The 13,660-nt window shown below is 38.5% G+C and overlaps 2 protein-coding genes across 2 annotated transcripts in view; one reads left to right on the plus strand and one right to left on the minus strand.

Annotated features, from left to right (window-relative positions):
* Positions 1-808: 808 nt before the first annotated feature.
* LOC118791015 (polyadenylate-binding protein-interacting protein 2-like) lies at positions 809-4,853 on the minus strand. The gene is made up of 4 exons (XM_036548222.1): positions 4,665-4,853; positions 2,988-3,132; positions 2,333-2,512; positions 809-1,829 (listed from the first exon to the last, which is right to left on the minus strand). The coding sequence occupies exons 2-4, from the start codon at positions 3,123-3,125 to the stop codon at positions 1,773-1,775; spliced, it is 375 nt and encodes a 124-aa protein (XP_036404115.1). The 5' UTR covers positions 3,126-3,132; positions 4,665-4,853; the 3' UTR covers positions 809-1,772.
* Positions 4,854-7,807: 2,954 nt separating this feature from the next.
* matr3l1.2 (matrin 3-like 1.2) overlaps positions 7,808-13,660 on the plus strand; it is a 13,575-nt gene continuing 7,722 nt past the window's right edge. The window contains 8 exon segments of the mRNA XM_036547744.1: positions 7,808-8,968; positions 9,465-9,526; positions 10,223-10,261; positions 10,588-10,685; positions 11,138-11,184; positions 11,919-12,035; positions 12,566-12,691; positions 12,965-13,111. Of these exon segments, the coding sequence (XP_036403637.1) occupies positions 8,171-8,968; positions 9,465-9,526; positions 10,223-10,261; positions 10,588-10,685; positions 11,138-11,184; positions 11,919-12,035; positions 12,566-12,691; positions 12,965-13,111 (1,434 nt within the window). The 5' untranslated portion in view covers positions 7,808-8,170.

Below are 13,660 nucleotides of genomic sequence, written 5' to 3' on the forward strand. Positions count from 1 at the left end.
GTAAAACTTGGTGCAGTAATAACAATAACAATGTCCTGCTGTGTTCGTGCAGCCATGTAAGTATATAATAGTGACAATGTTCTACTTGAAGTAGTTTTAATGTGGTTGACACCATTACAAGTAAAGCTGCAACACAAGGCCTCTTTTGACTCCAAAGCTTTAATGATGATTAATTTCACTTGTATTGAAATGTGTACTGTACATTGTCTCAGCTGGAGGCCATTCCTCTGCATTGCAGCATCTTTTGTCTCAACTCATTACTATAGAAACCTTTGTATCGAACATCCTATTGTTTATGCTTTCAACGTAAGCATTAGAAATATTTTTAACTTCTCAAGAAAATACCATTTATTCAAATGGAAAGGTTTTGTATGCCATCAGAATAACGTGAAAGAGTGTATCACCATTCACAGTTGTCAGATGTAGTTATAGATAAAAATCCACATGAATTACAACAAAAGTCCACCTGATTACAGTTATATATAAATATTGTACATACAATTTGCATATAACAGACAAAAAAGATATGGCTAACACACTGTCCATATATGTATGTAAGTGTGTTACTATCCATATAAGTGTGGTGTGTGTTTGACAGTGTGTATAAATGATACAATTGCAACTGTCTTCACAGGAGGTGTACAATAATGAGACAGCACACCCCCCCAAAAAGAAAGTACTGAGATCCAAAAACCACTCAAGCATGAAGGTACACACAGACTCAAAATCTATTCCACCAATGTTTATTTTTAAATATTTTTGAAAAAATATATTTTTACAATATTTTTCTTTTATCCTTTTTTTGTGCGTTTTGTTTTTTTAACACTATTCACATTCAACACAAGGCAGTGTCAAATACCATGTTCAGAGAGAGAGGATAAACACAAACAAAAGATTGGCCAAGAAAAAAAAAGTGCTGTGCTGCAGACTTGCACCACGTTAGTGTTTCTGATGAGGACAAAGCTCAAACAATGGACAAGAAGGGATAAAAGTTGCACCCCAATATCAAGCTAACAAAAATGTCTTGATTACTGCATCTAATGTGCCTACAATATCCAGGCAAAAAACATGGTAACCCCAACTTCTGGATTATTTCAAAATGTGATAACTGGCTCTGTTTGTATCTACAGGCTAATGACATATGAAAACAAATAAAAGGCATATTTGAAAGTTGGCCAGTTCTGTACTGCATTCCTTAATTATAATTTCTAAATAAAATGTTCAACTGATAGTAAATACTACACATATCAGAAATTAAAAACAAACTTCAAGTAACTTAATTTTTGTAAATATGCCAGTTTTGGTGACAGAGACTAACGACGGAATGGCTGAGAAACGAACTTCCCCTCTACCCATTCCAAAACAAAATGTCTTGTACTTAGAGTAAGAATAAATCAGTTGCAGCCATTAACATTGCAACTAACTAAAATATGAACCACACAAGATTAACCTCAAGAGAAACTGAGAAATGACCAGTGTATAAAGAAAGAGCTCACATTAAGGCAACAGCAACAAAAAAGTTCCCTAAAGTTTTGAGTATTGCCCATGTTGACTGGTGCCTCCAGCACTGGTATCAAAACACCAATAAGGTTTCTGAAAATAAAAGGCTTTTTATGCATTTGTAACAATCTCAGCACTTCAGCATGCAAGACTTAATTAAAACTTTGGCAATGCAATAAGTGTTACACAGTGACAAAAAAGCTTCCACAATGAATCTTCTAATACTGGCTTCACAGTGTGGAGATATGCTACATCCACCAAGATGCTGAGATTCAGTACTTAACACCAGGAACAAATTCTTTTGCGTTGGGGTTCAAATTGCTGTTGACCTGGTAAAACAGAAGGGAAGAACCAATTATTACAATTATAAAAGTCCAGTTTACTATTCCAATTTGATATTCCTCCTGGGATCATAATATACAGTTACTATTTGATATGAACTTACCACAGAAGGTATGTATTATTACTACTCATTTTTGATTTCCAACAATGAGTTCAAATTTTTTCATTCATGCAAATTATGGACTGAGCACCACGAAACAATTTATTGCATTAGTCATACATTAAATAAATAAAATTAATAAATACCTCTTCATGTTGCACATTACTGATTTAGCAGGAGAAATGATAAATGCATTCTTTTCATTTTTTTTTTGTTAATAGTACAACATCAAATGATTACATTAGTGCTTTTCCAATTGCTTGAATTCAGTGAAATTATCCATATTTCAGGTATGCTCAAGCATTTCTTAAATTAACAAAAACAATGGCTTTATTTGCCATCCAAGAATTAGTCAGTGTTAGATCACAAAATATAATAAAAATAACTAACCACAAGGTCATTTATAATGTTCCCATCGCCAATGACCAGTCCATTCAGCTGGTCCTGCAGCTGATTGATGGTCTGAGGCAGATCTCTTGCTGGAATAAACCACTCATATTCCTCCTCTTCCTCCAACATCTCCTGAAAACAGCGCTCAATGAACTCCTCCTCCAAAAGCTCTTCCTCAATCTGGAAGAAATGCACACAAAATAAGACATTTACAATGCAAAACATCATAAAATGAACTGCTGCTTGAGAACATTTTAATGAGACATAAAACCAAGTGTATGTTTGGCTTCCAGTATGTATTTGATACATACATAACCATAGTAACTGGTAACATACATTTTTGTAACAGGAATTTCACATGTATTCATTTGGCAGATTGACTTACTCTTATCTGGAGTGGCTTACAAAAAAATGCATTCAATAGGGTTAGACATATAGCCATACCATAACTGAATCAATAGTGCCATACTTGTCAAACAGTACCTTTGTGGGAAAGAGTGCCACAGTAAATGCCACCATAAGTTGCATAGTAGCACAACTGCCACTTTCTGCTGCCTAGCATGTACCACCACAAGCTTCTATTGCCAAGAAGTTTTGATCACCAAGTTTTAACCAAGTTGCTGAACAGAAAAATCTTACAAAAGAAACTAAGTACCTGTCTGTTGAACTCCTCTTCATTCTCCATCCACATGTATTCAGCAAACGGGTTATCATCATTGTGGAACTGTCCACTAATGATGACATCACTATTGATTATGTTGGGGGTGTTGCTGCTGCGGCCAGGATCCTTCATTTTTGCACTTTAAAACAGAATGACATCATAAAAAAGTGTGGAAGTTAAAGAAATGTTAACACCATTTTTATCATCACACCCCTTTTCAAATGATTTACGAGAAGAGACCAGGCCCCTTACATCATGATTCACCATGCCAAGGACATTTTAATGGTGTTTGAAAAGAAGCCTGCATGATGCATTCGTAACACAAGCTCAACACGCATTGTCATTTCATGGTGTCTTCTGAAACCTATGATGTAACGCACTTTCCTGCACCAAAAGTTATAAAAAGCTCTCTTCAAACAAACCACAACTATCTATGTGGAACACACTTTTCCAAATACTTAAATTTCTATTACACAAAAACAACAATATGTTTGTTTGCACATTTTTAATAGTCTACATACTTTAAAGGTAATTTGAATACTGTATGGTGCACTCCTTAGACATTTTCCTCATTAATAAAGCATATCACAACACTATCCATAATTGTTTTCCATGTACTTTAATTAGCAACTTGATAAGCATATCCCTGACGTATGTCTGTGTATCGCAAAACGTTTGAACGGTCTGTTGAACATTTCTTTATGTGAAATTGCTCTCACTATTCTCGAACATGCGCTAGTAATTGAGCAAAACAACGACAGTAAACGTGCACTGTCTTACAAAGCAAACTTCATAAAAGCCCAAAATGTACATCTTGTTGGATAAGAAAAATAAGAATTTTTGAAGGCATAAAATGACTGAAAATAGATAAAGGTATTAAAAGGCACGCCACGCAAAAGGGGAACTGAGTTCTGCGTGAATCCAATGGGAACTGCAGTTTTTTTTTTTCGCAATCCAGTATTCACGGAAATGAAATCGTTTCTTAAGGAGAGGCTACTCATTCACAAGCTAGTCAACTAAGTTTACGATTTGCAACATTACATACCCAGCTAACATTAGCATCCTACCCCCGCATCTGCAATTGCCTCCCTAGATGCCCAGAAAATTATAAAATACATTAAACAGATCTACTTAAGAATCAACATTTATGCTGGGAAATTTTGTATTGTGGCTAGCTAGCTAGCTACCCACTCGCTGTACACAAGGAGTATCCGAATGTTTTCGAAATCTCAGCTAGTTAGCTTGTATTATAGAGAACGACTATCTGCTAGTGGTTAACTTACACTATTTAGATAGACAACGTCAGATGCCTTTGCTACAGAAATCCTACTAGGCCAAACATAAATGCCAATATCAGTCGCTTCATTTGAACTAAACGTTAGCGAGATGTGGAGCTTCGGCCTAATAAGCTACCACTTTATCAGCTGCAAACTCTTATCGTTGCTACCAAGCTAACGTTAGTTGTGTCTGGCATCTGCCATTTTGGTGATTCGCCCTCACGGGCACTTGCCAGCAAGCAATGTAGTTAGAAAGCAGCCTTTAGCCAGCTTCTAAGCTAGCAGCGAGCGTGCTAAATATCCCACTGGCTTCGCTAGCTAAGTTAGCCATTAACCTTCTTGCATCGATAGCGAAATGTACAAACGTCGACCGGGGAGGGAAGATGTTTCCTACCAACGAATGCAATCGTGCTGTCACAAAAACTTGCAGGACGTCTTAACGTTCGTCGTTGGTATACTTCAGGTGTAATGGCCGCTCACGTCTTTGTTTTGATTACTTTCATGCGCCACGCAAACATGGGTACTTCCGTTCTCTTTGCTTTAACCCCTCCTGAGGTTGTTTTGACGTCGCAGTGTCCTGAGTTCCTCCGAGACTGTGGGTGGGAGTAATGCGCATTACTGGGGCTTCAGGAAGAGGAACCTCTTTTCATTTGCATTTAGATTTGGGTTGATGATATTTATTGTTTTATGACACGTCATCATGCAAGAAGCTGTAACATAAAATATTCACCAAATACGTAATGTATTTGCGACAAACTGCTTGCCCCATACAGTTGATGGTTTAAATAAATTATTAAAACAGTGGTTTGGGGTCTTGGGAGGTCACTGTTATTGGAGTGTTATTATTTATAAAAATATCTTATTTTCTCTATAAGTCTGTTTTCATTGACTCTCCTCCTTCACTCCCCTCTCTTTCTCTCTTTACCTTTCTTTCTCCTTCTGCCCCTCTGTTTTTCTTCTCACTCCACTTTCTCCTCTTCTCACATTCCCTTCTTCCTTGTCCTTCTCTCTTATGCCTACCTTTTAAGCGTGTGAAAGGATGTACCTAAACCAATCCAATGTTAGATAGTGTTGTCAACAGGCTGTACGGGCTATTATGATTCATCACAGTAATTGACATGTGGCATTGGCATGATGGGTATGTCATCAGTGAGATTATGGGTTATCGGGACATAACCCATGGTCATACAGAAGCAGAATTATTTTATATTATCACCTTCCAGTTTCAAAATAATAATATCCGAAAGGGTGTCCATTGCTGCGATTATTAGCAAATAATCGCAATAGCCTAACGCACATCCTCGAGTATTCTATTGCTTTTATGAAACGGACCCAGGTGGTTATTTTAAATAGTCACGAAATGCTTAAATCTCATGTTAGTAATATTAGTCTGTGAATTGGGCTATTGAATTTACCTATTCTTAGGCTACTTAACAAGTTAGCCCGCGTAACATAGTTGGGTGGCTGGGCTATCTTTCTAACCAGATCAGATTGATCTTGAGCCGGTATCAACATTGGGATCGGCGAATTGCAGTTTAAAACAAGACAGTAGGGTGCAGGGAAGCCCAGGAACGTATTAAAGTATAAAACTTTCTTTATTTAACCAGTTTTTTCATTTAATTGAGCATAAGGAAATATACAAAACAAGACAGGGAGTAGAAGTATAAAAAGAAACAACTTCAACTACTAAATAAAAAAATTAAATTAAAATAACATAAAAAGCTGTAACTATCAGGTTTTTATAAAAGGAGCACAAAAGAGCAAGATATGACATATTAAAATATCAAGGACCGTGACACTGAAGTATACATTTTTTTCGCCTCTCTATTCATTTATTTAACAAGGTTGGGGGGAAATTAACCGACTTCGCATAGACCTGCTCCACACTCCAATACAGTAGGGGGCGGTATTGATCGTAAAGCGGTATGAATGCCTTCATGAAATCAGAAGAATCGTAAGAAGAAGAAGAATACCATCGAAGGAAAGGTGCAAGTTGGTTCTCTGTGGAAGATAAGGCTGGTAATGTAAAACACTTCAGGAAAATAGTAGACAGTAATCGCCTTCACAAACATACAAGCGCATGCATAAACAAATGCAAATGTATACTTTTGTGTTTCTTGGTACCCTGAAGCATTTTATTCCTTAAGTGAATAAACGTTGTTGCACTGATTCTAAAGTCGTCTGAGCTATGAGAAGGGAGGCCTATTTTTTGTGGTAGACATTTTTTTCCGTTGGACACATGAGCATACATTTCACTTTATGGCTACTTCTGTCACACACTCTTCGTCTGTGTCTGCTGTGAATTTGGTTTGCTTAGCATTTCACATGAGTTAACTTTATAGCTAGCTAACAAGTTGGCCAGCCGGCTACGACATTGATTTGCTAACGTTGGCTAGAAACAAATTAGATGGCTAACTCTGACTTAGCTAGCATAGCAAGTTTTCAACAAGCTTGTTGCACATTTTTGTGTAACGAATTAGTTGTTTGTTGTCGCAGAAAGTTAGGTTGTTATCGAACTCATTTTGTTTTGAGGTCTAAATGTGTTAGCTAACAGTAGCTGACTTTGAATCACAAGTAATAGCTAAAGTGTTTTTTAGCCAGGCAATTGCCTCGGGCAGTGTCTCTTGGGTCCTGAATGCAACAAGAAAGGGGTGTACTTCGAGTTTCGGATGACCGTGATTGGATGTCGAATGGCTTTATGTCATTGCGTTATCACAATGTTAAAATGCAGCCTTCCAAATGTTTTGGATTTTGGTCGTCTATCTAACATTAGATAGGTAGGTTGACACAACAAATTAAATCACAGTCTCTTTGAATACGGACTTGATCTCTGTTAGGTTGGTAGTTTGCTAGCGGATTAGTAAGAGTTGTCGTGGGACTATCTGGCTTGCTAGCTAGCCTGTTTACGTTGTAGCGTTTTCTTCACTTTTCAGCGTTTGATTTTCGACATGATGAACGATAAGTCTTTGCAGAAGATATCAAAGGCATTTCTGACCTCTTCCAACGGTGCACTTTCAACTTCATGAGGGTGTAATTGAGCCTTACTGTACTGTACTGATCAGAAATTCTCTTTCACGTTATGTTATTCTTTCTCTAAGGCCCACAGAACCACATTTTGCTACATTTTGGATCAGTTATAATATTATAGTTGTAATATTTTGTTTGAAAACAAACCATTATTGCATTTCTTGAAAATTCTGGATAAATCATTCTGTTCTTGTCTTGGTATAAAGTTTTTTTTTTTTTAATTCATTTATTTTTTTATGAGGCTTGTAAGTGATCATGTCAAAATTTGTCCGTCATATCTCAGGAAGCACATTTTTCTTTATTCAGTCTATTCTGGACATTATTTTCAATGCATCCTGTACTTTCCCTAACTTTCATATGAAATGACCAGTCTGTGAATCAGGCTTTCAGCTGCCAATTTTCCTTTGTAAGTCACTTTCATCACTTCTGGCCAATTCTTCCAGTTTCCTTTTGTAAATTTATGGAATTCATTGATTGCCATTGAACAATAGGTCAAACTGTTGTCTGAAGAGTTGTTTGAATTTGATTTAAGCCTCTTTACAAATGCATAAATTTATTATAACTACCACCTTTTCTGTGGCCTTCTTATGTTCAGCTCTCTTGATAACCATGTGGATCATATGTTTGGTCTTAATAGCCTGCATAATGATTATCTCTGCAGAAAAAAAACATGATACTACAGAAGAGGAGTTGTCCTTTTGCTAAGTTGACTTTTTCTTTCATTCTTAGAAGTGACTCCTATCCACAGGAGCCCTCTCCCTGGAGCATCTCTTTTCCCAGCCCCTTTTTCTCAGAGACTTTTTAAAAAATTTGCAGCTTTAGACTCTTCTTGTGCCGTTCACCACTGAGTCACTACACCCTCTTTGTGAGACAATGTCCCAGAAGATCCCCCCTGAAGGTGCACAGAAAGGCTTTGCTGTGGGACGGGGGCTCCTGGCTGCTGCTGAGACCCTAAATTTCAGCATGAATGAGCAGCGCCCCGACAGCCTGTACAGCACCTCTTCCTGGCCTTCTTACAGCATGGCTTCCTCTTTGAGCAGCGGGGACGGCAAGGACCGTGACTCGCAGCTGCCTCGTCGTGGCGTCGGCCATGTTAACAACAGCATGAAACTCTTTGCCAGCCTGGGACTGTCTCCCAGTGACATAGACACACTGGCACAGATCCCTGAAGAAAGTATCAGTATCGAGACCTTGCCGCAACTTATCATGCAGCTGAAGAACCGCAAGCTGGAGGCCAGCGGGCGTATGGGGGGCAGCTCCCGAGATCTGCCCCCCCTCTCCCCAGAGCACTCGTACAGAGCGCCTCGGGACGATTGGGAAGATGTGCGGGCCGGCCGCTTGGGCAGGTCCAGTGGGCAGAGCTCAGCCCGCGGTCAGCAGATGGACTACGGTTACAGTTCCATGCAGGAGGTCCCATCTCGGGGTTACGAGCGCGTAGACTACAGTGAGAGCAGCAGTGGCGGGGTGAGCAGAGACCGGCAGTATTCTGATCTTTCCCGCGATCGCTACGGCGGCCTTGGGATGGGTTCCTCCTCAGCGTCGGACAGTGTCTTTATGCAGAAAAGGATGGGCTCCCCTTCCCAAGGCAAAGTGCGAGACTTCTTGGGAGTCATGCCTCACATGTTCCCACACGTGTGCTCTCTTTGTGATTTCGATGTGCATTCCACTTCGGTGAGTATTCCGTTCAATGTATAAAACGCACACACATACTCTCTTTCACATGTACAGTGGCTACATAGAAGGAGTGACCCATACATGCATGGCCTCTTATAGAAACACTTCTGCTGACAATTTGTGGCCACATCCTTGATTGAGTTTATGTGGTATTTGGAAGGCTTCTGCATTCCACTATGAAGCTAAACATGGAATAATGCCGCTCTGTCCTGGTTTGTTTTCTGCTGTGTTGGCAGGTCCCTCCTCTTGTTTCCAGATTCTGGATTTATTTAGGGAGCAGTGGTGCTTTGGAAGAATTTTTTGAGGAAAACAAGAAAATATAAAAAATTGCTGCATAGAAGGCATTGGGTTCTCTGAGATATGACCGAATTGTTTATAGTCAACATTGTCGTCATTGATTTTGTTAATCTTTTATTAAGATGTCCTTATATTTTTGGAAACTTATTTTGAAATATACAAATATACTCATTTTCAAAGAATCTTATTATTAAAGGAGTGGACACAGCACACAAATGGATTACGTCATGCAGAAAACCGCAGGCTCCTCCTACAAATGTAAGTCTTATCTTTTCTAATCTCCTCTGCATCATCTTAATGAATCTCAGTTATTAGTTATATTTGTTCTACAGGATTTTAAACTTTAAATACCGCTGTTGATTATGTTCATTCATTTTGATTTAGGATTTGTGCTTTTGATTCAAATTATTTGTTTTGCAGCATCAGAACTGAAAAGATTTACATGATCATTTTTTTTAAGGGCTGTGTACATTTTATTGAAATTGTAAAAAACGACATTGCCCCGGGTTTAAAAAAAATTATGAGCCTTAATTTATAGTGATGGCAACAGCAGACTACACCTGTACCTTGTAAGTCAAAAATAATTTGGGATCTGTTAAAGCACATGGAAAAGAATTGTCAAGTTCTCCACTTGTTACAGAGCTGTCAGCAGTGACTTAATCATACCAGCACTGTACATTGTATTTTGGTCAAGTCTGTTTGGAGTTTGAATTTTTATTTTTATTAAGGCCTGGTACTCTGACTTGTATCCAAGGACTGCTCTATACATACGTGATTGTTAGAAACCATATTTGGAACTTAGAGTTTGAAATAGAATGGTCTGGTTTACATATACATATTCCAAAGGAATCTGGAATTTTCATCCTCAGTTTTATATGTCAAGAGGCCATTGTATAGATTTTGTGCATTTCTCAGAACAACCTAAACCTGACATTTTTGTCTGTATTTTGACAGGTATCCAGATTGGGATCCTCAGGTGGCCGCGAACAGAGCGTGAGTTTATAACTCCTCCATATCTTTCTCCCATGTTACAGTATATACTTGTATAGTATAAAACACCAGCAGAGTGTTGTGGTACAATGAGCTTTATTCTGATGATATTGAAGAAATTTTGAAGTCATACATTTTATTTATTCATAATATAGTGAACATGCCACACAGTAAGCAGTATTTATATAACCTCAAATGGGAATTTAAGTTAAGCAAATCTTAGAAGAGGAAATCATGTTGTTTCATTTTGGGAATATTTAAAGTGGGGGGGGGGGGGGGGTCTCACTTTCCCTGGAAAAATGGCTCTGCATTTGTTCCCTTCCTTGTAGTTCTGGATCACTCCTACTGGATACAACTAACCGCTCTGATGGAATCCTGGGCCCTGCACCCTTGGGACTACCAAGAGGAGGGATGAACCCAATTCAGGGTAATTAACATACAAAGATGTTGAATTACGCTAGGTTCCAGGGGTGTAGTCCAGGTTTTAGAGCTTTAAGTACACCTTGACTAAAAGTCTGTCGGTTTAGTCGGTTTTTTGCTAGGGAGTCAGTCAGAGTAGCCGGTTAGCTTGGCAGCTAGCTTTTCTGGCCAGCTGTCTGTGCTGACTTCATTGAATCGGACTACCTCTTATATGAAGTGTGCACTGCAAGTACAGGTATTTTTAATGTCTGGCATCCAATCAAGCTGTTTAATTGCGAAGATCTACAAACCAGATGACAGTTTGTAGATCTTCTGTCCTTTTGTTAAGTTGGAAAGAATTGTTATGAATGTGTAGATCTCTTTTCAGCTTCGGCATGCACAGCTCAGTAGTGACAGCCATACTCTCATATTGAAATGATTCTGAGCTTAACTTTTTTTTTGTTTTTTTTTTATTTGAAGGTGCTGGTATGTCAAGCCAAAGGCAGCCATTTTCAGTGACACCAAAGGTAATACATTTTCTTTGACCAAAAGAATGGTTTCCAAAATTAAAACATTACTTTGATTTAAAATTAAGTTGATATTGAGTGTCTGATGTACTGCTGTGTAGAATTCCATAGCTTCCACCTAGGGCTGTGCGATATAGCCGTTGTGATATATCGCATAGCTATTTTTAGCGCAATAACAGCTATCCCCCATATGTGGCGTTGGGTTTCTTCCCATATGTTTTTTCCCTTTTGTCATACCTAACGTGGGAGCGCAACTCCAGTTTTCCAAGGCCATGTGAAATGCTTCCGGGGGAAAAAACGCCACTCGTATCTATTCAATGTTGATATCACAGCGACGGCACTATGCTGCCTCCATGTGGTAGATAGAAACACATGGCTACAATGATAAAGAGTGAAAACATGCTGTGTGTTTTTCAAAGCTAAGCCAACATATAGATACAAATATATAGATAAAAAACACGGGAAGATATCTAACGCCACAAAGGGTATAGCTGTTATTGCGCTAACAATAGCTATGCGATACATTGCGACGGCTATATCTTACAGAGTAGAGTGACTAGCACATTTGAGTGAAAGTTACTCAGAGGTACAGACTACTCTATGTTGGTACATGCATGCTTGCAAAATAGCTGTGCTGTCATCTGTAAGATGCTGAAATTACAACTTCCTGATTTTCCCATTTTTACCACACTAAAGAGCCTTTTGTGTTCCTAATATGCTTCTTATATGTGTAGATCAGAGGTAGAGTTGTCGTAGCAAAATATGAGCGGAAGCCCCTCACGCTTAACAGCTTACTAGTTCTGGCCCAGCCATTTGGAACGGTCTGTCAACACCTGGTCCTCAACAAGAAGGTAAGTACATTTTATTCAGCAGGTCCTCTTTGAAATCTGAAATGCTAATCATACATTTAAATTCTTTATATGAAAAAATATATTCCCTGTTAGTTTATATTACAGTGCACTACATGAATCTACATGTATCTACAAGCAATTCTTTTATTTGATTTTTTTTATGATTTTGCATTAGTAAAATGCTGAAATAAAAAAAGCAAATGTAGTGTTCAATTCCCCTTTTCACCGCTTTTTATCTGCACTTGCTTTTTCCCCTTGGTTTAATTTTGAACTACAAAGTTTCCATAGAACATGCTCTTAGATGCTTTAAGTATATTTGATTACAACATCTGTATTTTCTCCTGAATGTATCTGGGACCTGTAACCTTTATTCCTTTATCCTTGTAAAGCTGAAATGCACAATGGTTAACTCTTCTTTCAGAGGAGTTTACTGAGGCATAACCTAAAGAGCACTGACATTCACCACTGACCTGAGTGATGCATCTGCTGAAACATATTCACTGGCAACATTTGGGTTGTCTGTCCTTCAGGCCTTTTTGGAAATGCGAACTCATGAAGAGGCAGTAGCCATGGTGAATTTCTACCAGAGGAAACCAGCAGTTTTGCATGGGAAAGAAATTACTTTATATTTGTCGCAAGAGCTAAGAACAATTGAGGTAAGAATTGGTACTGGGGGTGTATGGAATGGCTCTGTTTATGAGCATCAGTGTAACACTAAAAGAAACAGCTGCCATTTCTGCACAAAACATACAACTGGTGACACTTGCTGTTGTTTTTTTGATCAGAGTTAAGGGCACATAGGCCTCACATGCAATTTTTTAAATCCCCATGACTCTTTGAAATGACATACTGTAATAATAATTTAAATATGAGATTCATAATGGCAGTTTTCATTTGTGTAATTTAGATCTGATACTTTCTTTCCACAGAAAGGCAACAGAGAAAGTTCTAAAAGCAGACCGAGCCAGGTGGTCTTCTTCTCAAATTTACCGAGAGAGAGAGAGAAGAAATCAGAGCTGCTGACTTTAGCCCGGCGTTTTGGCACTGTGGAGAAATACCTGTTTTTAAACGAAGAGGTAAAGCCCTTTCTCTGAAAGCACATCTGTTTCAGTCTCAAAAATGAAATAAATTCCACCCAAAGCACATTACCTGGTCACAGGTAGGATACGGTGCCTTAATACATCTTCAGAAAATTTGAATATATTGACTATTGTGTGTGCTTCAGTCTTGTTTGGGGTGACATTTGTAATTTGCAGTATGTAGCAATTTGTAGTTTCAAAAAAGATATTTTTTGCTTTCGAGATGCATTCTTTTCAGTGCTCTTCAATATGTACTGCATATAACACACATTGAAAGTGTACAGCAGCTTGTGTAGATCAAGGTCACAGCGTAACATTTAAAAGCTCTTTGCATATTATGTGCCTAACAGCCATTGTTCTGCTTACAGGCTTTCATACAGATGGGAACCCCTGAGGATGCTGAGATGATGGTGAAGTACTACACTCTGCATCCACTAACCATCAAAAGCAGGAGCATCCGACTGAACATCTGTACCAAGTACAAGACACTGATGTAAGTGCCACAGGTTTGAACAAGACTGCATACTCAGAGGACAGAGGATAATG

This window comes from Megalops cyprinoides, chromosome 16, assembly GCF_013368585.1.
Source record: "Megalops cyprinoides isolate fMegCyp1 chromosome 16, fMegCyp1.pri, whole genome shotgun sequence".
Taxonomy (NCBI): Eukaryota; Metazoa; Chordata; class Actinopteri; order Elopiformes; family Megalopidae; genus Megalops; species Megalops cyprinoides.